General features: G+C 53.4%; 1 protein-coding gene across 3 annotated transcripts in view; it reads right to left on the bottom strand.

The window, feature by feature from the left end:
• The window catches only part of LOC137385069 (high affinity immunoglobulin epsilon receptor subunit beta-like), a 98,349-nt gene extending 71,514 nt beyond the window's left edge, over positions 1-26,835 (bottom strand). Inside the window, exons 1-6 of one of the 3 annotated variants that reach the window (XM_068059807.1) lie at positions 26,601-26,835; positions 17,832-17,978; positions 9,049-9,159; positions 3,591-3,647; positions 2,788-2,943; positions 1,572-1,694 (exon numbers count right to left, since the gene is read on the bottom strand). In XM_068059807.1, the coding sequence (XP_067915908.1) occupies positions 1,572-1,694; positions 2,788-2,943; positions 3,591-3,647; positions 9,049-9,159; positions 17,832-17,972 (588 nt within the window). In that variant the 5' untranslated portion in view covers positions 17,973-17,978; positions 26,601-26,835. Of the gene's footprint in view, positions 1-1,571; positions 1,695-2,787; positions 2,944-3,590; positions 3,648-9,048; positions 9,160-17,831; positions 17,979-26,570 lie in introns of all 3 variants that reach the window. The other 2 variants (XM_068059806.1, XM_068059808.1) reach the window with 2 other exon arrangements.
• Positions 26,836-27,256: the final 421 nt, after the last annotated feature.

Raw genomic sequence — 27,256 nt, 5'->3', positions numbered from 1 at the left:
TGAACGTGCCCCACCCCCTTGCAGATGGGGCCCGCGCCCCATCCGAGGTCCAGAAGACGCGGTAGGCCGTCCCCTGGAACTCCACTCTGAAGTGGCCCTCCAAGACCTCCTCCCGCGCCAGCTGCATAAATAGCTGGCGACGGAAGGAGTGGACATGTCGAAGGCTGTGCTCCCGAAGAGCGAGCGGGATTGGGGTGATCCCGGACCTCACCTCCTCCAGATGGTGCAGGTGGGAGAGGAGGAGCTCACTGGAATAAAGGGTGATCATATTATCCGCTGCACAGTGGCCCCTAGAGGGTCCACTGGCAGGAAAGTCCCACCTACAGTGAGCCCTTCATTCAGGGCCAGGGACACGGCCCGCTCAGGAAGAACACAGCCTTCCCGTACATTTTTGAGGCTGCCACAATGGCCGAGAGGCTGACAACCTCGGCCATTGCCTTTACACAGGCCTCTATAGACATATTGGGGTGGGGGTAGCTCTTTACCCCATGGCTCGAAGTAATTAATTTAAAAAGTGACGGGGTCACACGGGCGGCCACAGAGGAGACAGCCGCATAGGTATGAGAAGGCCCCGCCACTGGTGATGATGGGCTTGCCATGGGCTCAAGAGCCAAACCCACCCCCAAATTCCAGGCAAACAAACAAGAAAAACAAACAAACGTTCCCAAGAAAAACGAACTAGTCAGTTTGGGGAGAGGCTGAGGGTAAACAGGAAAGGGGAAAGACAGGCTGCAAGCGATGACTATGCTTTTTTCCCTTAAGGGTGGTACTCTGAGCACTGTAAACACTCCTGGTCTTCTGGTCTTCTGGTTGTGGGAGGGGTCTTCACCTGGGTCAGCCGAAAGCTGCCCAGGCACTAGTTCGATCCTTCTGTCTCTATCGCCAGGCAGCTTCAGCTGACCCAGGCTGGGCAATTCGGGAGGGGAGGAATCTTCCTTGTCAAATGCAATAGCACAGCTCCCTGCAGAATTGTACAGCCCCCACCCCTTGTTGTTCCGGCCTCTTCCACCTCCCACAACAGTCCAAAAGGAGATTTACTCTGTATCTAACCCCCGTGCTGTACCTGTCCTGGGAGTGTTTGATGGGGACAGTGTAGAGGGAGTTTTACTCTGTATCTAACCCCCGTACTGTACCTGTCCTGGGAGTGTTTGATGGGGACAGTGTAGAGGGAGCTTTACTCTGTATCTAACCCCCGTACTGTACCTGTCCTGGGAGTGTTTGATGGGGACAGTGTAGAGGGAGCTTTACTCTGTATCTAACCCCCGTACTGTACCTGTCCTGGGAGTGTTTGATGGGGACAGTGTAGAGGGAGTTTTACTCTGTATCTAACCCCCGTACTGTACCTGTCCTGGGAGTGTTTGATGGGGACAGTGTAGAGGGAGTTTTACTCTGTATCTAACCCCATGCTGTACCTGTCCTGGGAGTGTTTGACGGGCACAGTGTAGAGGGAGTTTTACTCTGTATCTAACCCCATGCTGTACCTGTCCTGGGAGTGTTTGACGGGCACAGTGTAGAGGTATCTGTTAATCAAACTGATCAATTTAATCACATAAACTGAGAGTTAGTCCTACCTGATTCAATTCTGGTTTCCAGGAATGAAGGAATTCACAGAGACTGATGGACAGAACAATGCACAGTATCATCCCACACAAGGTCAGGAGATAAAAAGCAGGCACAAAAGCAAACAGCGTCCTCTGTAAAGAAAGCAACGGTCACAACAATGATTACTTTATCCTTGCTTTGTTCCATACGAACAGGAGGAGGCCATTCAGCCCCTCGCCTGGGCTGTTACATAGGAACATAAAGATCATTTGCTTTTCCACCTTGAAAGCAAATATATCGTTCCTTAGACAAGGGACCCAAAACTGCGTACAATATTCCAGATGTGGTCTCACCAAAGCCCTGAACAATTGTCACAAGACTTCTTGTACTCCAATCCCCTTACAATAAAGGCCAACATATCAACGTGTTATTTGCCTTCCTAATACCTGCCTGTCGACTTTCTGTGTTCCTTGTATGAACACACCCAAGACTCCGTTAAAATCAACATTTACAAGTTTCACATTTTTAAAAAATATTCTGCTTTTCTATTCTTACGACCAAAGTGAACAGCTTCACACTTCCCTCCATTATACTCCATCTGCCATCTTGTTGCTCACTCACTTAACCTGTCTATATCTCTTTGCAGCCTCTCTACATCCTCCCCGCCTCTTACCTTTCCACCGAGCTTTGTATCATCAGCAAACTTAGATGCATTCCTCTCTGTCTCTTCATCCAAGTCATTAATATAGAGTGTAAATAGCTGAGGCCCAGCACTGATCCTTGTGACACCTCACTATTCACTGCCTGCCAACTTGAAAATACCCCATTTATACCCACTGTCTGCTTCCTGTCTGTTAAGCAATCCTCTACCCATGCTAATATATTACCCCCAACTCCATGAGCCCTTATCTTCTGTGACCTTTTGTGTGCCACCAAAAACGAATGTTTTTGAAAATCCAGGTATACTACATCTACTGCTTCCCCTTTATCTACCCTCCCAGTCACATCCTCAAAAAACTCAAACAGGATCTTCCTTTAGTAAAACCGTGCTGACTTTGCCTGATCATACCATAATTTTCGAAGTGCAATGCTCAGATTTCCTTCATAATAGATTCCAGCACTTTCCCGATGACTGAAGGCAAGCTAAATGGCTTCCCTGTTTTCTCCCACCCTTCTTTCTTGAACACTAACTCTCAGACAGTGCAGAGCTCCCTCAGAAATGCCCCTAACCTTATTTAAAGTTACCTCTTTCTCTGCAAGCCGAAAACATTGTCTGTCAATTTCGTTCAGCGGACAGTAAAATTTGTGCCTCTTGAATTTGTTCAGGTCCACCAGGTAAACGATGAGCTGGATCCCGGTTATCACAGCACTGAGGAGGGTACAAGCCAGACAGGCCTTGAGCTGAAAGAAACAGGTCACAGTGGGTGAGGGGGAGGGTGGGGGGGAGTGGGGGGGGGGGGGGTAGTGAGTTTAGCGGCGTAAACAGGAGAACAGCGAGAGAGTGAATTGCGCAACGGGCACCACTAGAGGGAGTGTAGAGGAATGACGCGCCCACCTCATCCCCCGAGCTTTCAGTACGTTATTCGCACACCTTGATTGTCCCGTTGACCATCGCAAGCTGCCGAAATGGTACGGGTGCCCGCGGTTCACTGGCCCATCTTGCAAATGTTTCTCACCCACCGCAGGATTTGTGATCAAGGGGTGTGGGCGGGCGGGTGCTGGGGGTGGGGGGGGGGGGGGGGGAGGGGGAGGTGGCTTTGGAATGTTGATACTGCAGACATTCCGTCTAGACTGGCTTTGGAATGTTGATACTGCAGACATTCCGTCTAGACTGGCTTTGGAATGTTGATACTGCAGACTTTCCGTCTAGACTGGCTTTGGAATGTTGATACTGCAGACATTCCGTCTAGACTGGCTTTGGAATGTTGATACTGCAGACATTCCGTCTAGACTGGCTTTGGAATGTTGATACTCCAACATGGCCCAAATGAACACAAATCACTGAGACTTAATGCGAGCACGCGGTAACCTCTATTTGCTTTACTCACAGGCACTTTGCGCGGCTTCCCTTCGCTCACGATTGCGAGGACGCCTGAAATGCCCAGCTGCGAGAGAGAACCAGGCATTAACAGAGAGACAGGGCACAATGGTCACGGTTGATAGTGAAGATTAACGGAACATGATTCACAGTAACGCATGCATGTGCACACCTATCAAACATTGCCCCCAGTACATTTCTGTCTTTCGGGTTCTTTTCCAATAGCCTGAAGGGAAAGTGAGTGTGTGAGGGAGAATGCGTGTGAGTGCACGAGAGGGTGAGCATGTGAGTGAGAATGCGTGTGAGTGCGCGAGAGGGTGAGCGAGTGTGAGTGAGAGTGCGTGTGAGTGCGCGAGAGGGTGAGCGAGTGTGAGTGAGAATGCGTGTGAGTGCACAAGAGGGTGAGCATGTGAGTGAGAATGCGTGTGAGTGCGCGAGAGGGTGAGCGAGTGTGAGTAAGAATGCGTGTGAGTGCACGAGAGGGTGAGCGAGTGTGAGTGAGAATGCGTGTGAGTGCGCGAGAGGATGAGTGTGTGAGTGAGAGTGCGTGTGAGTGCACGAGAGGGTGAGCATGTGAGTGAGAATGCGTCTGAGAGCGCGAGAGGGTGAGCGAGTGGGAGTGAGAATGCGTGTGAGTGCGCGAGAGGGTGAGTGTGTGAGTGAGAATGCGTCTGAGAGCGCGAGAGGGTGAGCATGTGAGTGAGAATGCGTCTGAGAGCGCGAGAGGGTGAGCGAGTGGAGTGAGAATGCGTGTGAGTGCGCGAGAGGGTGAGTGTGTGAGTGAGAATGCGTGTGAGTGCGCGGGAGGGTGAGCGAGTGTGAGTGAGAATGCATGTGAGTGCACGAGAGGGTGAGCGAGTGTGAGTGAGAATGCATGTGAGCGCGCGAGAGGGTGAGCGAGTGTGAGTGAGAATGCGTGTGAGTGCGCGGGAGGGTGAGCGAGAATGCGTGTGAGTGCGCGAGAGGGTGAGCGAGTGTGAGTGAGAATGCGTGTGAGTGCGCGAGAGGGTGAGCGAGTGTGAGTGAGAATGCGTGTGAGTGCACGAGAGGGTGAGCATGTGAGTGAGAATACGTCTGAGAGCGCGAGAGGGTGAGCGAGTGTGAGTGAGAATGCGTGTGAGTGCGCGAGAGGGTGAGTGTGTGAGTGAGAGTGCGTGTGAGTGCGCGAGAGGGTGAGCGAGTGTGGGTGAGAATGCGTGTGAGTGCGCGAGAGGGTGAGCGAGTGTGAGTGAGAATGCGTGTGAGTGCGCGAGAGGGTGAGTGTGTGAGTGGGAGTGCGTGTGAGTGCGTGAGAGGGTGAGCATGTGAGTGAGAATGCGTCTGAGAGCGCGAGAGGGTGAGCGAGTGTGAGTGAGAATGCGTGTGAGTGCGCGAGAGGGTGAGTGTGTGAGTGAGAATGCGTGTGAGTGCGTGAGAGGGTGAGCGAGTGTGAGTGAGAATGCGTGTGAGTGCGCGAGAGGGTGAGCGAGTGTGAGTGAGAATGCGTGTGAGTGCGCGAGAGGGTGAGCGAGTGTGAGTGAGAATGCGTGTGAGTGCGCGAGAGGGTGAGTGTGTGAGTGAGAATGCGTGTGAGTGCGCAAGAGGGTGAGCGACTGTGAGTGAGAGTGCGTGTGAGTGCGCGAGAGGGTGAGCGAGTGTGAGTGAGAATGCGTGTGAGTGCGCGAGAGGGTGAGTGTGTGAGTGAGAGTGCGTGTGAGTGCGTGAGAGGGTGAGCGAGTGTGAGTGAGAATGCGTGTGAGTGCGCGAGAGGGTGAGCATGTGAGTGAGAATGCGTGTGAGTGCGCGAGAGGGTGAGCGAGTGTGAGTGAGAATGCGTGTGAGTGCGCGAGAGGGTGAGCGAGTGTGAGTGAGAATGCGTGTGAGTGCGCGAGAGGGTGAGCGTGTGAGTGAGAATGCGTGTGAGTGCGCAAGAGGGTGAGCGAGTGTGAGTGAGAGTGAGAATGTGAGTGTTCGAGTGTGAGAGTTAGTGCGTGTGTTAGTGTGAGGGTGTGGAAGAGTGTGAATGTGTGCATGAATGTGAGCGGAAAAGCAATTGCGATCGGTGATTCGATAGTGAGGGGAACAGACAGGTGTTTCTGCGGCCACAGAGGAGACTCCGGGAAGGTATGTTGCCTCCCTGGTGCCAGGGCAAGGATGTCACTGAGTGGCTACAGGATATGCTGAAGGGGAGAGTGAACAGCCAGAGATCGTGGTCCATATTGGGACCAACAACACAGGCAGAAAGAGGGATGAGGTCCTGAAGGCAGAGTTTATGGAGCTAGGAGAGAGATTGAAAAGCAGGACCTCAAAGGTAGTAATTTCCCGATTAGTCTCAGTGCCACATGTGCTAGTGAGTCGAAAATAGACAAGAAGGAAGTTTGGCAGTGCTCAATCATATCTACTTCAATGCAAGAAGTCTCGGGAATAAGACAGATGAGCTGAGAGCACAGATTGACATGTGGGAGTATGATACTATAGTGATTACTGAACATGGCTGAAAGAAGGGCAGGAATGGCAACTCAACATTCCTGGTTACTGGGTTTTCCGACAAGATAGAGAGGGGGGACAAAAAAGGAGGAAGGGGGGGAGGGTTGGAATATTGATTAAAGAAACAATTAAAGCTGTGAAGAGGGATGATATGGTGGAAGGATCATCAAATGAGGCCATATGGGTTGAACTGAAGAACAAAAAAGGGGCACTCACTCTACTGGGAGCTTATTATAGACCCCCAAACAGTCAGGGGAAGATAGAAGAGCAAATATGAAGGCAAATCTCTGAGCAGTGCAGAAACAATAAGGCAGTAATACTGGGGGATTTCACCGTCCCTAATATAAACTGGGATAGAATTAGTGTGAACGGCACAGAGGGAGCAAGCCCAACAAGAGAAAGAGGGCACGGTTCTAGACTCAGTTTTAGGGAATAAAACTGGGCAGGTGCAAGGAGTATCAGTTGGGGAGCCCTTTGGTAGAAGTGATCACAATTCAGTTAGATTCAGGATAGTTATGGAAAAGGACAAAGATAGACCAGGAATAAAAGTTCTCAATTGGGGAAAAGCTGATTTTTGCGATTTCGCAAAAGTGGACTGGAAACAGCTACTTGAAGGTAAATCAGTGCCGGATCAGTGGGAGGCATCAAGGAGGAGAGAGGGAGGATGCGGAAGAAATAGAAGGGTCCGTCTAACGAATCAAGATCTCAAGGGGCTTACATGAGAGGATAATGACAGATACTGAGGGCTCAATACTGCAGAAAACATAGAGCTGTATAAAAAGTTATGGGGCAAAATTAAAAAGGAAATTAGGAAAGCAAAGAGAGGGCATGAAAAAATATTGGGAAGAAAAAACAAGGAAAGCCCAAAGTTTTTTAAAAATAAATACATAAAAAGAAGAGACTAACTAAAGAAAGAGTAGGGCCTATTAAAGACCATAAGGATAACCTGTGTGTGGAGGTGGAGGATGTGGTTCTTGATGAATACTTTCCACCTGTTTTCACAAAAGAGAGGATACAAACACTGCAATCAGGAAGAAGGAGTGTGAATTATTAAATTAACATAGTGAGAGAGGAAATATTAAGGGGTTTAATATCTTTGAAAGTGTCTAAATCCCCAGGCCCAGATGAAATGTATTCCAGGCTGTTAGGGAAGCAAGAGAAGAAATAGCAGAGGCTCTGACCATCATTCTCAGGTGTGGCACCTGAGGACTGGAGGACAGCTAACATTGTACCATTGTTTAAAAAGGGATCAGGGGATAGTCTGAGTCATTATAGGCCAGTTAGCCTAACCTTGGAGGTGGGAATATTATTGGAAAAAAAATTGAGGGACAGGTTAAATCTTCATTTAGAAAGGCACAGGTTAATCAAAGGCAGTGAGCATGGATTTGTCAAAGGAAGGTCACGTCTGACTAACATTGCATTTTTTTGAGGAGGGTCGAAGAGGGTAGTGCATTTGATGCAGTCTATATGGATCTTAAAAAGGCTTTTGATAATGTCCCAAATGGCAGACTGGTCATGATAGTAAAAGATCGCTGATTGACAAGGGAGTCAAAGGGTATTGGGGGTAGACAGGGAAGTAGAGTTGAGGTTGCATTCAGATCAGCCATGATCTTATCAAATGGTGCAGCAGGCTCGAGGGGCCGAATAGCCTGCTCCTGCTCCTAATTCGTACGAGGCAAAGAGGCAAGTTGAATCCAAAATTGTCTCAGTGGCAGGAAGCAAAAGGTAATGGTCGATGGGTTTTTGTGACTGGAGGGCTGTTTCCAGTGGGGTTCCAGTCTGCAGATACAGCATGTAATTCGGAAAGCTAATAGAATGTAATAATTTATCGCGAGGGGAATTGAATACAAAAGTAGGGAGGTTATGCTTCAGCTATACAGGGCATTGGTGAGACCACATCTAGAGTACTGTGTACAGTATTGGTCTCTTTATTTAAGGAAGGATGTAAATGCGTTGGAGGCAGTTCAGAGAAGGTTTACTAGACTAATAACTGGAATGGGCAGGTTGTATTATGAGGAAAGATTGGACAGGCTAGGCTTGTATCCGCCGGAATTTAGAAGAATATGAGGCAACTTGATTGAAACATATAAGATCATGAGGGGTCTTGACAGGGTGGATGTGGAAAGGATGTTTCCCCTTGTGGAAGAATCTAGAACTCGGGGTCACTGTTTAAAAATAAGGGGTCACCCATTTAAGAAAGAGATGATGAGACATTTTTCTTCTCAGAGGGTGGTGAGACTTTGGAATTCTCTTCCTCAAAAGACAGTGGAAGCAGAGTCTTTGAATATTTTTAAGGCAGAGGTAGATACATTCTTGATAAACAAAGGGGTGAAAGGTTATCGGGGGTAGGTGGGAATGCGGAGAAATCAGTTCAGCCATGAACTTATTGAATGGTGGAGCAGGTTCGAGGGGCCGAGTGGCCTACTCCTGCTCCTAATTCGTATGTTTGTGTGCTCACATGTTCCGCAGGGCTCAGCACTGGGTGTCTTGCTTTTTGTAGTATATATCAATGATGTGGACTTGAATGTATGGGGTATAATTAAGAAATTTAAGGATAATATAGAAGTTGGCCGTGTGGTTGATAATGAAGAAAGCTGTCGACTGCAGGGAGATATCAATGGACTGGTCAGGTGGACGGAACAGTGGCAGATGGAGTTCAATCCAGAGAAGTGTGAGGTGAAGTATTTTGGGGAAGGCTAACACAGCAAGGGAATGCACAATAAATGATAGGGTACTGAGAAATGTCGAGGAACAGAGGGACCTTGGAGTGCAAGTCCACAGATCACTGAAGGTGGCTGGACGGGGAAGTGAGGTGGTGGAGAAGGGAAACGGGATGCTTGCCCTTATTAGCCCTGACGATGCCTAAAAGTTCAGGGAGGCTGGAACTGTATGAAACTCTGACTCAGTCTCCAGTCAGGTGAAATCACAGCATCCAGCTCCACAGGACATTGCAAATAATTGACCGATCACGATGAACCAATGTGAAACAAGACAGCACTCACCAATACGACAGTGTACATAGGAGCTCCAGTCTGGATCACCTGGGAGGGTATTGTTTTGTAAAAGGGAATGACGGATAGGAACAGAATTATTCCCAACAGGACCAAGGCAACCTGCAAATAAAGCATGGATCGTAAAGAGCACAGACAGGACTGATCAGACAATAGTCATGTTACACAGGAACAGGAGGAGGCCCATTCAGCCCCTTCTCCAGCCTGTTACACTGGAACAGGAGGAGGCCCATTCAGCCCCTTCTCCAGCCTGTTACACAGGAACAGGAGGAGGCCCATTCAGCCCCTTCTCCAGCCTGTTACACAGGAACAGGAGGAGGCCCATTCAGCCCCTTCTCCAGCCTGTTACACTGGAACAGGAGGAGGCCCATTCAGCCCCTTCTCCAGCCTGTTACACGGGAACAGGAGGAGGCCCATTCAGCCCCTTCTCCAGCCTGTTACACTGGAACAGGAGGAGGCCCATTCAGCCCCTTCTCCAGCATGTTACACAGGAACAGGAGGAGGCCCATTCAGCCCCTTCTCCAGCCTGTTACACTGGAACAGGAGGAGGCCCATTCAGCCCCTTCTCCAGCCTGTTACACAGGAACAGGAGGAGGCCCATTCAGCCCCTTCTCCAGCCTGTTACACAGGAACAGGAGGAGGCCCATTCAGCCCCTTCTCCAGCCTGTTACACAGGAACAGGAGGAGGCCCATTCAGCCCCTTCTGCAGCCTGTTACACAGGAACAGGAAGAGGCCCATTCAGCCCCTTCTCCGGCCTGTTACACGGGGAACAGGAGGAGGCCCATTCAGCCCCTTCTCTGGCCTGTTACACTGGAACAGGAGGAGACCCATTCAGCCCCTTCTCTGGCCTTTTACACGGGAGCAGGAGGAGGCCCATTCAGCCCCTTCTCCAGCCTGTTAGACAGGAACAGCAGGAGGCCCATTCAGCCCCTTCTCTGGCCTGTTACACAGGAACAGGAGGAGGCCCATTCAGCCCCTTCTCCAGCCTGTTACACTGGAACAGGAGGAGGCCCATTCAGCCCCTTCTCTGGCCTGTTACACTGGAACAGGAGGAGGCCCATTCAGCCCCTTCTCCAGCCTGTTACACTGGAACAGGAGGAGGCCCATTCAGCCCCTTCACCAGCCTGTTACACAGGAACAGGAGGAGGCCCATTCAGCCCCTTCTCCAGCCTGATACACGGGAACAGGAGGAGGCCCATTCAGCCCCTTCTCCAGCCTGTTACACTGGAACAGGAGGAGGCCCATTCAGCCCCTTCTCCAGCCTGTTACACTGGAACAGGAGGAGGCCCATTCAGCCCCTTCTCCAGCCTGTTACACAGGAACAGGAGGAGGCCCATTCAGCCCCTTCTCCAGCCTGTTACACAGGAACAGGAGGAGGCCCATTCAGCCCCTTCTCCAGCCTGTTACACAGGAACAGGAGGAGGCCCATTCAGCCCCTTCTCCAGCCTGTTACACAGGAACAGGAGGAGGCCCATTCAGCCCCTTCTGCAGCCTGTTACACAGGAACAGGAGGAGGCCCATTCAGCCCCTTCTCCGGCCTGTTACACGGGGAACAGGAGGAGGCCCATTCAGCCCCTTCTCTGGCCTGTTACACTGGAACAGGAGGAGGCCCATTCAGCCCCTTCTCTGGCCTTTTACACGGGAGCAGAAGGAGGCCCATTCAGCCCCTTCTCCAGCCTGTTAGACAGGAACAGCAGGAGGCCCATTCAGCCCCTTCTCTGGCCTGTTACACAGGAACAGGAGGAGGCCCATTCAGCCCCTTCTCCAGCCTGTTACACTGGAACAGGAGGAGGCCCATTCAGCCCCTTCTCTGGCCTGTTACACTGGAACAGGAGGAGGCCCATTCAGCCCCTTCTCCAGCCTGTTACACTGGAACAGGAGGAGGCCCATTCAGCCCCTTCACCAGCCTGTTACACAGGAACAGGAGGAGGCCCATTCAGCCCCTTCTCCAGCCTGATACACGGGAACAGGAGGAGGCCCATTCAGCCCCTTCTCCAGCCTGTTACACTGGAACAGGAGGAGGCCCATTCAGCCCCTTCTCCAGCCTGTTACACTGGAACAGGAGGAGGCCCATTCAGCCCCTTCTCCAGCCTGTTACACAGGAACAGGAGGAGGCCCATTCAGCCCCTTCTCCAGCCTGTTACACTGGAACAGGAGGAGGCCCATTCAGCCCCTTCTCCAGCCTGTTACACTGGAACAGGAGGAGGCCCATTCAGCCCCTTCTCCAGCCTGTTACACTGGAACAGGAGGAGGCCCATTCAGCCCCTTCTCCAGCATGTTACACAGGAACAGGAGGAGGCCCATTCAGCCCCTTCTCCAGCCTGTTACACTGGAACAGGAGGAGGCCCATTCAGCCCCTTCTCCAGCATGTTACACAGGAACAGGAGGAGGCCCATTCAGCCCCTTCTCCAGCCTGTTACACTGGAACAGGAGGAGGCCCATTCAGCCCCTTCTCCAGCCTGTTACACAGGAACAGGAGGAGGCCCATTCAGCCCCTTCTCCAGCCTGTTACACAGGAACAGGAGGAGGCCCATTCAGCCCCTTCTCCAGCCTGTTACACAGGAACAGGAGGAGGCCCATTCAGCCCCTTCTGCAGCCTGTTACACAGGAACAGGAGGAGGCCCATTCAGCCCCTTCTCCGGCCTGTTACACGGGGAACAGGAGGAGGCCCATTCAGCCCCTTCTCTGGCCTGTTACACTGGAACAGGAGGAGGCCCATTCAGCCCCTTCTCTGGCCTTTTACACCGGAGCAGAAGGAGGCCCATTCAGCCCCTTCTCCAGCCTGTTAGACAGGAACAGCAGGAGGCCCATTCAGCCCCTTCTCTGGCCTGTTACACAGGAACAGGAGGAGGCCCATTCAGCCCCTTCTCCAGCCTGTTACACTGGAACAGGAGGAGGCCCATTCAGCCCCTTCTCTGGCCTGTTACACTGGAACAGGAGGAGGCCCATTCAGCCCCTTCTCCAGCCTGTTACACTGGAACAGGAGGAGGCCCATTCAGCCCCTTCACCAGCCTGTTACACAGGAACAGGAGGAGGCCCATTCAGCCCCTTCTCCAGCCTGATACACGGGAACAGGAGGAGGCCCATTCAGCCCCTTCTCCAGCCTGTTACACTGGAACAGGAGGAGGCCCATTCAGCCCCTTCTCCAGCCTGTTACACTGGAACAGGAGGAGGCCCATTCAGCCCCTTCTCCAGCCTGTTACACAGGAACAGGAAGAGGCCCATTCAGTCCCTTCTTCAGCCTGCTACACAGGAACAGGAGGACGACTGACCCTCCCACAGTGCAGCACTCCCTCAGTACTGACCCTCTGACAGTGAAGCGCTCCCTCAGTACTGTCCCTCTGACAGTGCAGCGCTCCCTCAGTACTGTCCCTCTGACAGTGCAGCACTCCCTCAGTACTGACTCTCTGACAGTGCAGCACTCCCTCAGTACTGACCCGCCAACAATGCAGCACTCGCTCAGTACTGACTCTCTGACAGTGCTGCACTCCCTCAGTACTGACACTCTGACAGTGCACCGCTCCCTCAGTACTCACCCTCCGACAGTGCTGCACTCCCTCAGTACTGCCCCTCCGACAGTGCTGCACTCCCTCAGTACTGACACTCTGACAGCGTTGCACGCCCTCAGTACTGCCCGCCGACAGTGCAGCACTCCCTCAGTACTGACTCTCTGACAGAGCAGAGCTCCCTCAGGACTGACACTCCGACAGAGCAGAACTCCCTCAGTACTGACCCGCTGACAGTGCAGCACTCGCTCCGTTTTGACTCTCTCACAGTGCAGCACTCCCTCAGCACTGACCCTACCACAAGGCAGCACTCCCTCAGTACTGACCCTCCAACAGTGCAGTACTCCCTCAGTACAGACCCTCCGACAGTGCAGCACTCCCTCAGTACTGCCCCTCTCACAGTGCTGCACTCCTTCAGTACTGACCCTCTGACAGTGCTGCACTCCCTCAGTACAGACCCTCCGACAGTGCAGCACTCCCTCAGTACTGCCCCTCTGACAGTGCTGCACTCCCTCAGTACTGCCCCTCCGACAGTGCTGCACTCCCTCAGTACAGACCCTCCGACAGTGCAGCACTCCCTCAGTACTGCCCCTCTGACAGTGCAGCACTCCCTCAGTACTGACCCTCTGACATTGCTGCACTCCCTCAGTACTGACAGACTGACAGTGCAGCACTCCCTCAGTACTGACCCGCCGACAGTGCAGCAATCCCTCAGTACTGACCCTCCGACAGTGCAGCACTCCCTCAGTACTCCCCTCCGACAGTGCTGCACCCCCTCAGTACTGACCCTCTGACAGTGCAGCACTCCCTCAGTACTGACACTCCGACAGTGCAGCACACCCGCAGTACTGACCCTCCGACAGGGCAGCACTCCCTCAATACTGACCCTCCAACAGTGCAGCACTCCCTCAGTACTGACCCTCCGACAGTGCAGCACTCCCTCAGTTATGACCCTCCAACAGTGCAGCACTCCCTCAGTACTGCCCCTCTGACAGTGAACTGCTCCCTCAGTACGGACCCTCTGACAGTGCAGCCCTCCCTCAGTACTGACCCGCCGACAGTGCAGCACCCCCTCAGTACTGCCCCTCTGACAGTGCAGCACTCCCTCAGTGCGGACCCTCTGACAGTGCAGCCCTCCCTCAGTACTGCCCCTCTGACAGTGCTGCACTCCCTCAGTACAGACCCTCCGACAGTGCAGCACTCCCTCAGTACTGCCCCTCTGACAGTGCTGCACTCCCTCAGTACTGCCCCTCCGACAGTGCTGCACTCCCTCAGTACAGACCCTCCGACAGTGCAGCACTCCCTCAGTACTGCCCCTCTGACAGTGCAGCACTCCCTCAGTACTGACCCTCTGACATTGCTGCACTCCCTCAGTACTGACAGTCTGACAGTGCAGCACTCCCTCAGTACTGACCCGCCGACAGTGCAGCAATCCCTCAGTACTGACCCTCCGACAGTGCAGCACTCCCTCAGTACTCCCCTCCGACAGTGCTGCACCCCTTCAGTACTGACCCTCTGACAGTGCAGCACTCCCTCAGTACTGACACTCCGACAGTGCAGCACACCCGCAGTACTGACCCTCCGACAGGGCAGCACTCCCTCAATACTGACCCTCCAACAGTGCAGCACTCCCTCAGTACTGACCCTCCGACAGTGCAGCACTCCCTCAGTTATGACCCTCCAACAGTGCAGCACTCCCTCAGTACTGCCCCTCTGACAGTGAACTGCTCCCTCAGTACGGACCCTCTGACAGTGCAGCACTCCCTCAGTACGGACCCTCTGACAGTGCAGCCCTCCCTCAGTACTGACCCACCGACAGTGCAGCACTCCCTCAGTACTGACTCTCCGATAGTGCAGCACTCCCTCAGTGCAGACCCTCCGACAGTGCTGCACTCCCTCAGCACTGACAATCTGACAGTACTGCACTTCCTCAGTGCTGTCCGTCTGACAGTGCTGCACTCCCTCAGTACTGACCCTCTGACAGTGCAGCACTCCCTCAATACTGACCCGCCGACAGTGCAGCACTCCCTCAGTACTGACTCTCTGACAGTGCAGAGCTCCCTCAGTACTGACCCTCCAACAGAGCAGAACTCCCTCACTACTGACCCGCCGACAGTGCAGCAATCCCTCAGTACAGACCCTCTGACAGTGCTGCACTCCCTCAGAACTGACCCACTGACAGTGCAGCACTCCCTCAGTACTGACCCTCTGACAGTGCAGCACTCCCTCAGTACTGACCCTCTGACAGTGCTGCACTCCCTCAGTACTGACCCTCTGACAGTGCAGCACTCCCTCAATACTGCCCCTCTGACAGTGCTGCACTCCCTCAGTACTGACCCTCCGACAGTGCTGCACTCCCTCAGTACTGACCCTCTGACAGTGCTGAACTCACTCAGTACTGACCCTCCGACAGTGCAGCACTCTGTCAGTACTGACCCTCCGACAGTGCTGCACTTCCTCAGTACTGCCCCTCTGACAGCGCAGCTCTCCCTCAGTACTGACCCTCTGAAAGTGCAGTACTCCCTCAGTACTGCCCCTCTGACAGTGCTGCACTCCCTCAGTACTGACCCTCTGACAGTGCAGCACTCCCTCAATACTGCCCCTCTGACAGTGCTGCACTCCCTCAGTACTGACCCTCCGACAGTGCTGCACTCCCTCAGTACTGACCCTCTGACAGTGCTGAACTCACTCAGTACTGACCCTCCGACAGTGCAGCACTCTGTCAGTACTGACCCTCCGACAGTGCTGCACTTCCTCAGTACTGCCCCTCTGACAGTGCAGCTCTCCCTCAGTACTGACCCTCTGAAAGTGCAGTACTCCCTCAGTACTGCACCTCTGACAGTGCTGCACTCCCTCAGTACTGCCCCTCCGACAGTGCTGCACTCCCTCAGTACTGACCCTCTGAGAGTTCTGCACTCCCCCAGTACTGACCCTCCGACAGTGCTGCACTCCCTCAGTACTGACCCTCCGACAGTGCTGCACTCCCTCAGTACTGCCCCTCTGATAGTTCTACACTCCCTCAGTATTGACCCTCTGATAGTTCTGCACTCCCTCAGTACTGACCCTCCGACAGTGCTGCACTCCCTCAGTACTGACCCTCCGACTGTGCTGCACTCCCTCAGTACTGACCCTCTGACAGTGCTGCTCTCACTCAGTACTGACCCTCCGACAGTGCTGCACTCCCTCAGTACTGCCCCTCCGACAGTGCTGCACTTCCTCAGTACTGCCCCTCTGACAGTGCAGTACTCCTTCATTACTGACCCTCTGACAGTGCAGCACTCCCTCAGTACTGACCCTCCGACAGTGCAGCACTCCCTCAGTACTGACCCTCTGACAGTGCAGCACTCCCTCAGTACTGACCCTCCGACAGTGCAGCACTCCCTCAGTACTGACCCTCCGACAGTGCAGTACTCCCTCATTACTGACCCTCTGACAGTGCTGCACTCCCTCAGTACTGACCCTCTGATAGTTCTACACTCCCTCAGTACTGAGCCTCTGACAGTGCAGTACTCCCTCATTACTGACCCTCTGACAGTGCTGCACTCCCTCAGTACTGACCCTCTGATAGTTCTACACTCTCTCAGTACTGACCCTCTGATAGTTCTGCACTCCCTCAGTACTGACCCTCCGACAGTGCTGCACTCCCTCAATACTGACCGTCTGACAGTGCTGCTCTCACTCAGTACTGACCCTCCGACAGTGCTGCACTCCCTCAGTACTGCCCCTCCGACAGTGCTGCACTTCCTCAGTACTGCCCCTCTGACAGTGCAGTACTCCCTCATTACTGACCCTCTGATAGTGCAGTACTCCCTCATTACTCACCCTCTGACAGTGCTGCACTCCCTCAGTACTGACCCTCTGACAGTGCAGCACACCCTCAGTACTGACCCTCCGACAGTGCAGCACTCCCTCAGTACTGACCCTCTGACAGTGCAGTACTCCCTCATTACTGACCCTCTGACTGTGCTGCACTCCCTCAGTACTGACCCTCCGACAGTGCAGCACTCCCTCATTACTGACCCTCTGACAGTGCAGTACTCCCTCAGTCCTGACCCTCCGACAGTGCAGCACTCCCTCAGTACTGACCCTCTGACAGTGCTGCACTCCCTCAGTACTTACCCTCTGACAGTGCGGCACTCCCTCAGTACTGACCCTCCGACAGTGCAGCACTCCCTCAGTACTGACCCTCTGACAGTGCTGCACTCCCTCTGTACTGACACTCTGACAGTGCGGCACTCCCTCAGTACTGACCATCCGACAGTGCAGCACTACCTCAGTACTGACCCTCTGACAGTGTAGCACTCCCTCAGTACTGACCCTTCGACAGTGCAGCACTCCCTCAGTACTGACCCTCTGAAAGTGCTACAGTCCTCAGTACTGACCCTCCGACAGTGCTGCACTCCCTCAGTACTGACCCTCCGACAGTGCTGCACTCCCTCAGTACTGACCCTCTGACAGTGCTGCACTCTTCTCTGCTGGGAGCTACTGACTGAACTAGGATTCACTGGCACCCTGCAGAGTGACAGGGAAAGCAAGAGGGACGGAGATATCGACAGACTGAGAGATAGACAGAGACAGGGAAACAGAGAGAGAGAGAGACAAAGAGAAAGAGGGAGGTTGATATTAATAGATAGAGAGCAACAGAGAGAGAAAGAGAGAGGGAGGGAGGGAGATATAGACAGACAGAGAGACAAACAGACAGACAGAGAGCAACACAGAGAGACAGAGAGAGAGCGGTAGATGTAGACAGAGAGACAGAGAGACAAGACATAGAGCAGAGAGAGAGACGGATAGAGAGATAAATGGAGACAGAGAGAGAGAGGGATACAGACGGGCAGACAGAGAGAGGCAGGGAGAGAGAGAGAGAGAGACAAAGAGACCGAGAGATTGACTGAAAGACAGAGAGACAAAAACAGAGACAGAGACTGACAGAGAGATAGAGAAGGAGAGACAGAGTAACAGAGAGAGGGATAGAGAGGCAGACAGAGAGCAGAGAAAGATAGACAGAGAGATCAAGAGAGATAGGCAGACAGAGAACGAAAGAGACGGGAGAGAGAGAGAGAGACAGACAGGTAGAGAGAGGAAGGGACAGAGAGAGAGAGATAGAGAGAGAGACAGACAGAAAGAGCAAGAGAGAGAGAGACAAAAAGAGAGACAGAGGTAACTCATGAGAGAAAGACAGAGTGAGGGCGAGAGAGACAGAGAGAGTGATATGGAGAGAGGGAGAGAGAGAAAGAGAGGGAGAGAGGAGTAAAGGATAACTGTACACCCAGAGCTTTCGGCTCCCAGCTCCTGAACGTCTGGAGAGGGTCTGGGATCCTGCTGTGCGCTGCGGTTACAGCCGTCGGTGCTCGTGTAAGATGGGGGGAGCCATCCCCTCCTGCGGTGGTCCCTGGTGTTGCCATCATGGTGGCCTGTTGGAGTTAAAACAGTGTCATTGGTGCAGAGAGGTTACTGCATTATCTTAGCAACCTCCTACCTCCCTCTTCACTCAAAGTAACCAATCAGGGGCAGGGTAAGCCCCATCCCACTCGCCCATAACTCTTCCCATAAAACTCAGCATTCCATTATCTTTATGTTAAATGCCTTCTTTTACATTCCAGGTGTTGTTATTAAAATAAGCAGTCCCCATTTCCAGCACACGTCACAATCACTGAACATTTCATTGCCAATGACCAACTTTTATTCAATTCAACATCAACGCAAGCTCGAGGAACAGCATCTCATTTACCGATTAGGCACATTGCAGCCTGCCGGACTGAACATTGAGTTCAATAATTGCAGAGCATGACAGCCCCCCACTTTACTTTCATTTTTAGTTATTTTTTCTTCCTTTTTTTTATATACATTCGTTTTTACAATCTCTTTTTTTTTTGCTTTTATTTCATTTCATCTCAGTTTGTTTACCCACTGTATTTTTTTCAGGTCTGCACTCCCTCAGGACTGACCCTCCGACAGTGCAGCACTCCCTCAGTACTGACCCTCTGACAGTGCAGCACTCCCTCAGTACTGACCCTCCGACAGTGCAGCACTCCCTCAGTACTGACCCTCTGACAGTGCTGCACTCCCTCAGGACTGACCCTCCGACAGTGCAGCACTCCCTCAGTACTGACCCTCCGACAGTGCAGCACTCCCTCAGTACTGACCCTCCGACAGTGCAGCGCTCCCTCAGTACTGACCCTCCGACAGTGCAGCACTCCCTCAGTACTGACCCTCTGACACTGCAGCACTCCCTCAGTACTGACCCTCTGACAGTGCAGCACTCCCTCAGTACTGACCCTCTTACAGTGCAGCCCTCTGTCAGTACTGACCCTCCCACACTGCGGCACTCCCTCGATACTGACCCTCCGACACTGAGGCATACGTTCAGTACTGACCCTCCGACAGTGCAGCCCTCTGTCAGTACTGACCCTCCGACAGTGCAGCACTCTCTCAGTACTGACCCTCCGACAGTGCAGCACTCTCTCAGTACTGACCCTCCGACAGTGCAGCCCTCTGTCAGTACTGACCCTCCGACAGTGCGGCACTCCCTCTGTACTGACCCTCCGACAGTGCAGCACTCCCTCAGTACTGACCCTCCGACAGTGCGGCACTCCCTCAGTACTGACCCTCCGACAGTGCAGCCCTCTGTCAGTACTGACCCTCCGACAGTGCAGCACTCCCTCAGTACTGACCCTCCGACAGTGCGGCACTCCCTCAGTACTGACCCTCCGACAGTGCGGCACTCCCTCAGTACTGACTCTCCGACAGTGCGGCACTCCCTCAGTACTGACCCTCCGACAGTGCGGCACTCCCTCAGTACTGACCCTCTGACAGTGCGGCACTCCCTCAGTACTGACCCTCCGACAGTGCGGCACTCCCTCAGTACTGACCCTCCCACAATGCAACACTCCCTCAGTACTGACCCTCCGACAGTGCAGCACTCCCTCGGTACTGACCCTCCCACAATGCAGCACTCCCTCAGTACTGACCCTCTGACAGTGCAGCACTCCCTCAGTACTGACCCTCCGACAGTGCAGCACTCCCTCAGTACTGACCCTCCGACAGTGCAGCACTCCCTCAGTACTGACCCTCCCACAATGCAACACTCCCTCAGTACTGACCCTCCGACAGTGCAGCACTCCTTCAGTACTGACCCTCCGACAGTGCAGCACTCCCTCAGTACTGTATTTATGTTTACTTTACAGACAATCATTCTTCTTGAATCAAAGTCACTGTTGTAACATTGGAAATACAGCAGTCTGCGAATCACACACAATGACATTCCTGGAACTCCCTTCCTAACAGCACTGTGGGTGTACCTACCTCAAATGCAGCGGTTCAAGAGGTTAGAGAGATAGGGAGGGTTGTAGGGACTGGAGGAGGTTGCAGAGATAAGGAGGGTTGTAGGGACTGGAGGAGGTTACAGAGATAGGGAGTGTTGTAGGGACTGGAGGAGGTTGCAGAGATAAGGAGGGTTGTAGGGGCTGGAGGAGGTTACAGAGATAGGGAGGGTTGTTGGGGCTGGAAGAGGTTACAGAGATAGGGAGGGTTGTAGGGGTTGGAGGAAGTTACAGAGATAGGGAAGGTTATGTGGGCTGGAGGAGGTTACAGAGATAGGGAGTGTTGCAGAGTCTGGAGCTTGCTGTAGAGATAGGGAGGATTGTAGTGGCTAGAGGAGGTAAGAGATAGGGAGGGTTGTAGGGGCTTGAGGAGGCTATAGAGATAGGGAGGGTTGTAGGGGCTGGAGGAGGTTACAGAGATAGGGAGGGTTGTAGGGGCTGGAGGAGGTTATAGAGAGCGGGATGGTTGTAGGACTGGCGGAGGGTACAGAGATAGGGAGGGTAGTAGGGGCTGAAGGAGGTTACAGAGACAGGGAGGGTTGTAGGGGCTGGAGGAGGTTACAGAGATAGGGAGGGTTGTAGGGGCTGGAGGAGGTTAGCGAGATAGGGAGGGGTGTCGGGACTGGAGGAGGTTACAGAGATAGGGAGGGTTGTAGGGCCTGGAGGAGGTGACAGAGATAGGAAGGGTTGTAGGGGCTGGAGGAGGTTAGCGAGATAGGGAGGGTTGTAGCGGCTGGAGGAGGTTACAGAGATAGGTAGGGTTGTCGAGGCTGTAGGAGGTTACAGAGATAGGGAGGGGTGTCGTGGTTGGAGGAGGTTACAGAGACAGGGAGGGTTGTAGGGGCTGGAGGAGGTTACAGAGATAGGGATGGTTGTAGGACTGGCGGAGGTTACAGATAGGGAGTGTTGTAGAGGCTGGAGGAGAGTATTGAGTTAGGGAGGGTTTTAGCAGCTGGAAGAGGTTACAGAGATAGGGAGAGTTGTCGTGGCTGGAGGAGGTTACAGAGATAGGGAGTGTTGTAGGGGCTGGAGGAGATTATTGAGTTCGGGAGGGTTGCAGGGGCTGGAGGAGGTTACAGAGATAGGGAGGGTTGTTGCAGCTGGAGGAGATTATTGAGTTTGGGAGGGTTGTAGGGATTGGAGGAGGTTACAGAGATAAGGAGGGTTGTAGGGGCTGGAAGAGTTTACAGAGATAGTGAGGGTTGTACGGCTGGTGGAGGTGACAGAGTTGGGGAGGGTTGTAGGGGCTGGAAGAGTTTACAGAGATAGTGAGGGTTGCAGGGGCTGGCGGAGGTTACAGAGATAGGGAGGGTTGTAGGGGCTGGAAGAGTTTACAGAGATAGTGAGGGTTGCAGGTGCTGGCAGAGGTTACAGAGATAGGGAGGGTTGTAGGGGCTGGAGGATGTTACAGAGATAGGGAGTGTTGTAGGGGCTGGAGGAGGTGACAGAGTTGGGGAGGGTTGTAGGGGCTGGAAGAGTTTACAGAGATAGTGAGGGTTGCAGGGGCTGGCGGAGGTTACAGAGATAGGGAGTGTTGTAGGGGCTGGCGGAGGTTACAGAGATAGGGAGGGTTGTAGGGGCTGGAGGATGTTACAGAGATAGGGAGGGTTGTAGGAGCTGGAAGAGTTTACAGAGATAGTGAGGGTTGTAGGGGCTGGAGGAGGTTACGGAGATACGGAGGGTTGCAGGGGCTGGAGGATGTTACAGAGATTGGGAGGGTTGTAGGGGTTGGAGGAAGTTACAGAGATAATGAGGGTTGTTGGGGCTGGAGGAGGTTACAGAGATAGGGAGAATTGTAGGGACTGGGGGAGGTTACAGTGATAGGGAGGTTTGTAGGCTGGAGGAGGTTACAGATATAGGGAGGATTGTAGGGGTTGGAGGAAGTTACAGAGATAGGGAGGGTTGTAGGGGCTGGAGGAGGTTACAGAGATAGGGAGGGTTGTCGGGCTGGAGGAGGTTACAGAGATAGGGAGGGTTGTAGGGTTTGGAGCAAGTTACAGAGATAGGGAGGGTTGTAGGGGCTGTAGGAGGTTACAGAGATAGGGAGAGTTGTCAGGGCTGGAGGAGGTTACAGAGATAGGGAGGGTTGTAGGGTCTGGAGGAGGTTACAGAGTTAGGGAGAGTTGTCGGGGCTGGAGGAGGTTACAGACATAGGGAGTGTTGTAGGGGCTGGACGAGCTTACAGAGATAGTGAGGGTTGCAGGGACTGGAGGAGGTTACAGAGATAGTGAGGGTTGTAAGGGCTGGAGGAGGTTACAGAGATAAGGAGGGTTGTAGGGACTGGAGGAGGTTACAGAGTTAGGGAGAGTTGTAGGGGACTGGAGGAGGTTACTGAGATAGGGAGGGTTGTAGGGGCTGGAGGAGGTTACAGAGATAGGGAGGGTTGTAGGGGCTGGAGGAGGTTACAGAGATAGGGAGGGTTGTCGGGGCTGGATGAGGTTACAGAGATAGGGAGGGTTGTAGGGACTGGAGGAGTTTACAGAGATAGGGAGGGTTGTAGGGACTGGAGGAGGTTACAGAGATAGGGAGTGTTGTAGGGACTGGAGGAGGTTGCAGAGATAAGGAGGGTTGTAGGGGCTGGAGGAGGTTACAGAGATAGGGAGGGTTGTAGGGGCTGGAGGAGGTTACAGAGATAGGGAGGGTTGTAGGGGCTGGAGGAGGTTACAGAGATAGGGAGGCTTGTAGGGGCTGGAGGAGGTTACAGAGATAGGGAGGGTTGTTGGGGCTGGAGGAGGTTACAGAGATAGGGAGGGTTGTAGGGGCTGGAGGAGGTTACAGAGATAGTGAGGGTTGTCGGGGCTGGAGGAGGTTACAGAGATAGGGAGGGTTGTTGGGTCTGGAGGAGGTTACAGAGATAGGGAGGGTTGTAGGGGCTGGAGGAGGTTACAGAGATAGGGAGGGTTGTAGGGGCTGGAGGAGGTTACAGAGATAGGGAGGGTTGTAGGGGCTGGAAGAGTTTACAGAGATAGTGAGGGTTGCAGGGGCTGGCGGAGGTTACAGAGATAGGGAGGGTTGTAGGGGCTGGAAGAGTTTACAGAGATAGTGAGGGTTGCAGGTGCTGGCAGAGGTTACAGAGATAGGGAGGGTTGTAGGGGCTGGAGGATGTTACAGAGATAGGGAGTGTTGTAGGGGCTGGAGGAGGTGACAGAGTTGGGGAGGGTTGTAGGGGCTGGAAGAGTTTACAGAGATAGTGAGGGTTGCAGGGGCTGGCGGAGGTTACAGAGATAGGGAGTGTTGTAGGGGCTGGCGGAGGTTACAGAGATAGGGAGGGTTGTAGGGGCTGGAGGATGTTACAGAGATAGGGAGGGTTGTAGGAGCTGGAAGAGTTTACAGAGATAGTGAGGGTTGTAGGGGCTGGAGGAGGTTACGGAGATACGGAGGGTTGCAGGGGCTGGAGGATGTTACAGAGATTGGGAGGGTTGTAGGGGTTGGAGGAAGTTACAGAGATAATGAGGGTTGTTGGGGCTGGAGGAGGTTACAGAGATAGGGAGAATTGTAGGGACTGGGGGAGGTTACAGTGATAGGGAGGTTTGTAGGCTGCAGGAGGTTACAGATATAGGGAGGATTGTAGGGGTTGGAGGAAGTTACAGAGATAGGGAGGGTTGTAGGGGCTGGAGGAGGTTACAGAGATAGGGAGGGTTGTCGGGCTGGAGGAGGTTACAGAGATAGGGAGGGTTGTAGGGTTTGGAGCAAGTTACAGAGATAGGGAGGGTTGTAGGGGCTGTAGGAGGTTACAGAGATAGGGAGAGTTGTCAGGGCTGGAGGAGGTTACAGAGATAGGGAGGGTTGTAGGGTCTGGAGGAGGTTACAGAGTTAGGGAGAGTTGTCGGGGCTGGAGGAGGTTACAGACATAGGGAGTGTTGTAGGGGCTGGACGAGCTTACAGAGATAGTGAGGGTTGCAGGGACTGGAGGAGGTTACAGAGATAGTGAGGGTTGTAAGGGCTGGAGGAGGTTACAGAGATAAGGAGGGTTGTAGGGACTGGAGGAGGTTACAGAGTTAGGGAGAGTTGTAGGGGACTGGAGGAGGTTACTGAGATAGGGAGGGTTGTAGGGGCTGGAGGAGGTTACAGAGATAGGGAGGGTTGTAGGGGCTGGAGGAGGTTACAGAGATAGGGAGGGTTGTCGGGGCTGGATGAGGTTACAGAGATAGGGAGGGTTGTAGGGACTGGAGGAGTTTACAGAGATAGGGAGGGTTGTAGGGACTGGAGGAGGTTACAGAGATAGGGAGTGTTGTAGGGACTGGAGGAGGTTGCAGAGATAAGGAGGGTTGTAGGGGCTGGAGGAGGTTACAGAGATAGGGAGGGTTGTAGGGGCTGGAGGAGGTTACAGAGATAGGGAGGGTTGTAGGGGCTGGAGGAGGTTACAGAGATAGGGAGGCTTGTAGGGGCTGGAGGAGGTTACAGAGATAGGGAGGGTTGTTGGGGCTGGAGGAGGTTACAGAGATAGGGAGGGTTGTAGGGGCTGGAGGAGGTTACAGAGATAGTGAGGGTTGTCGGGGCTGGAGGAGGTTACAGAGATAGGGAGGGTTGTTGGGTCTGGAGGAGGTTACAGAGATAGGGAGGGTTGTAGGGGCTGGAGGAGGTTACAGAGATAGGGAGGGTTGTAGGGGCTGGAGGAGGTTACAGAGATAGGGAGGGTTGTAGGGGCTGGAGGAGGTTACAGAGATCGGGAGGGTTGTAACGGCTGGTGGAGGTTACAGAGATAGGGAGGGTTGTAAGGGCTGGAGGAGGTTACAGAGATAGGGAGGGTTGTAGGGGCTGGAGGAGGTTACAGAGATAGGGAGGCTTGTAGGGGCTGGAGGAGGTTACAGAGATAGGGAGGGTTGTTGGGGCTGGAGGAGGTTACAGAGATAGGGAGGGTTGTAGGGGCTGGAGGAGATTATAGAGATCAGGAGGGTTGTAGCGGCTGGAGGAGGTTACAGAGATCGGGAGGGAGAGGCCTTGCTGGAAGTTGTAATAAAAGATGAAATGTTTAAAATTTAGGCCTTGCTTGTTCGGGAGCCCATCAGTCCTCAATGAACAGGACTCCAGATCTGAGCTGGTTGAGGGGTGACCTGATGTTGGTGTTTAAAACTCTGCAATGGGGATGATCGAGTAGAGACACAAAGATGTTGTTTTCACTTTTGGGCCATGGAGATGAGGGAGGGGAGGCAGTGGAGGCGAGAGAAGGAGAAGAGTCAAGAGGAGAGGGAGAGGAGTGAGGAGAGGCAGAGTGGGAGGAGAGAGAGGGGGGAGGCAAGAGGAGAGGGAGAGGAGAGCGCAGAGGCAAAGGGGGAGGGAGAGAGGGGGGAGACAAGAGGAGAGGGAGAGGAGAGAGCAGAGGCAAATGGGGAGGGAGAGAGGGGGGAGACAAGAGGAGAGGGAGAGGAGAGCGCCGAGGCAAAGGGGGAGGGAAAGGGGGAGGAGTCAACAGGAGAGGGAGAGGAGAGAGCAGAGGCAAAGGGGGAGGGAGAGAGGGGAGGAGACAAGAGGAGAGGTAGAGGAGAGAGCAGAGCCAAAAGGGGAGGAAGGAGACAAGTGGAGAAGGAGAGGAGAGAGGAGAGGCAGAGCGGGAGGGAGAGAGAGAAGGAGACAATTGTAGAGGGAGAGGAGAGACAGAGTGGTTGGGAGAGAGAGGAGACAAGTGGAGAGAGAGAGGAGAGGCAGAGGGAGATGGAGAGAGAGGAAGGAGACAATTGTAGAGGGAGAGGAGAGACAGAGTGGGTGGGAGAGAGAGAAGGAGACAAGTGGAGAGAGAGAGGAGAGGCAGAGGGAGATGGAGAGCGAGGAAGGAGACAATTGTAGAGGGAGAGGAGAGACAGAGTGGGTGGGAGAGAGAGAAGGAGACAAGTGGAGAGGGAGAGGAGAGAGCAGAGGCAGAGCGGGAGGGAGATAGAGAAGGAGACAATTGGAGAGGGAGAGGAGAGACAGAGTGGGAGGGAGAGGGGAGGAGACAAGAGGAGAGGGAGAGGAGAGAGGAGAGGAAGAGGAGGTGAGAGAGAGGGCGAGACAAGAGGAGAAGAGAGAGGAGAGGCAGAGGGGGAGGGAGAGAGAGGGAGAGACAAGAGGAGAGGGAGAGGAGAGAGGGGAGGCAGAGGAGATGAGAGAGAGGAGCCAAGAGGAGAGGGAGAGGACAGACGAAAGGCAGAGCGGGACTGAGAGAGAGATGGGAAGGGGAGACGTGAGTGAGCGAGGAGAGAGCACAAGGAGGAGAGTGGGGGGCAATAGGGGCGAGAGAGTGGAGAGAGGGAGAGGGGGAAAGAGAGAGAGGGAGGGAGGAGAGGGAGAGACGATGAGAAAGAGGGAGACGAGAAAGGAGAGGGAGAGGAGTGAACGTGGGTGGTGAGAGACAAGTTGGTGGAATGGGCAGTGAGAGGAGATGAGAGGGGAGGGAAGGGAGTGAGAGAGGAGCTGGAGAGGGGGAGGGAGAGAGAGGGGGGGGGAAGGGAGAGCTGAGTGAGTGGGGAGAGAGAGCAAGGGAGAGAGGAGAGGACGATTGGGGAGGGAGAGTGGAGAGAGGGGGAGGGAGGATGGTAAGGGGAGAGAGAGTGAGAGGGAAAAAAAGGGAGAGTGGTTGGAGAGGGGGAGGGATGGGAGAGCAGGCTGCCAGAGAAACAGAATCTGTCAGCCTGAATCCCGGTGTCCTGGTGCAGACAGGTATCAAAGCAGAAGGCCCCTCACACTGGAATACAGCTGCTTACTCACTGTCAGATACTGAAGAAGGCTTCCCGTCACCTTTCAAATTCGACTTAAGTTGTGCTCGACACTCAAACTGCAGCCAGTTCCTGCACGGTTTGTGTGTGCGGCTGAAGATCCCTAACTTCAAGAAGGAGCCAGCAAGAAAGCACAGGAAGGAATATCCCTCAGGGTCCTAAAGGCCAGCCTGCTCAAAACAACTCCCAACACTGTTTGAATAAATGGGTTTCCCTCTTCGCTCTGCTGGGCTCAATTTGCCTCCCAGCACTTCAACAAGGTCATGGTTAATAGTTCATGGAAACATCAAATCGATTGTTGATTTCCTCCTGAATTTCTTACGGCATTTGTTCGTAACTATCTTCCATTGATGGGCCCGAGTTCTGGTATCCCACATAAGTGGAAATTTGCAAGGAAATCACAGAGAGATGCAAAAGTTTTAGGGTAGTTATAATGAGGGACTTTTAATTCTCCAAACATAGACTGGGATAACAGTAGTGTAAAGGGCAGTGAGGGGCAAGAGTTCCTAGAGTGTGTTCAGGAAAATTTTCTACAACAGTATGTTGCTAGTCCAATGAGAAAGGAGGCACTGCTAGACCTGGTTCTTGGGAATGAGGTGAGCCAAGTAGATCAAGTGTCAGTAGGAGAGCATTTAGGGGATAGTGATCATTGTATCATAAGGTTTAGGCTGACTATAG

This window comes from Heterodontus francisci, chromosome 28, assembly GCF_036365525.1.
Source record: "Heterodontus francisci isolate sHetFra1 chromosome 28, sHetFra1.hap1, whole genome shotgun sequence".
Lineage (NCBI taxonomy): Eukaryota > Metazoa > Chordata > Chondrichthyes > Heterodontiformes > Heterodontidae > Heterodontus > Heterodontus francisci.
The sequence above is the reverse complement of the archived record's forward strand: the minus strand, read 5'-3'. Positions and strand labels throughout refer to the sequence as shown.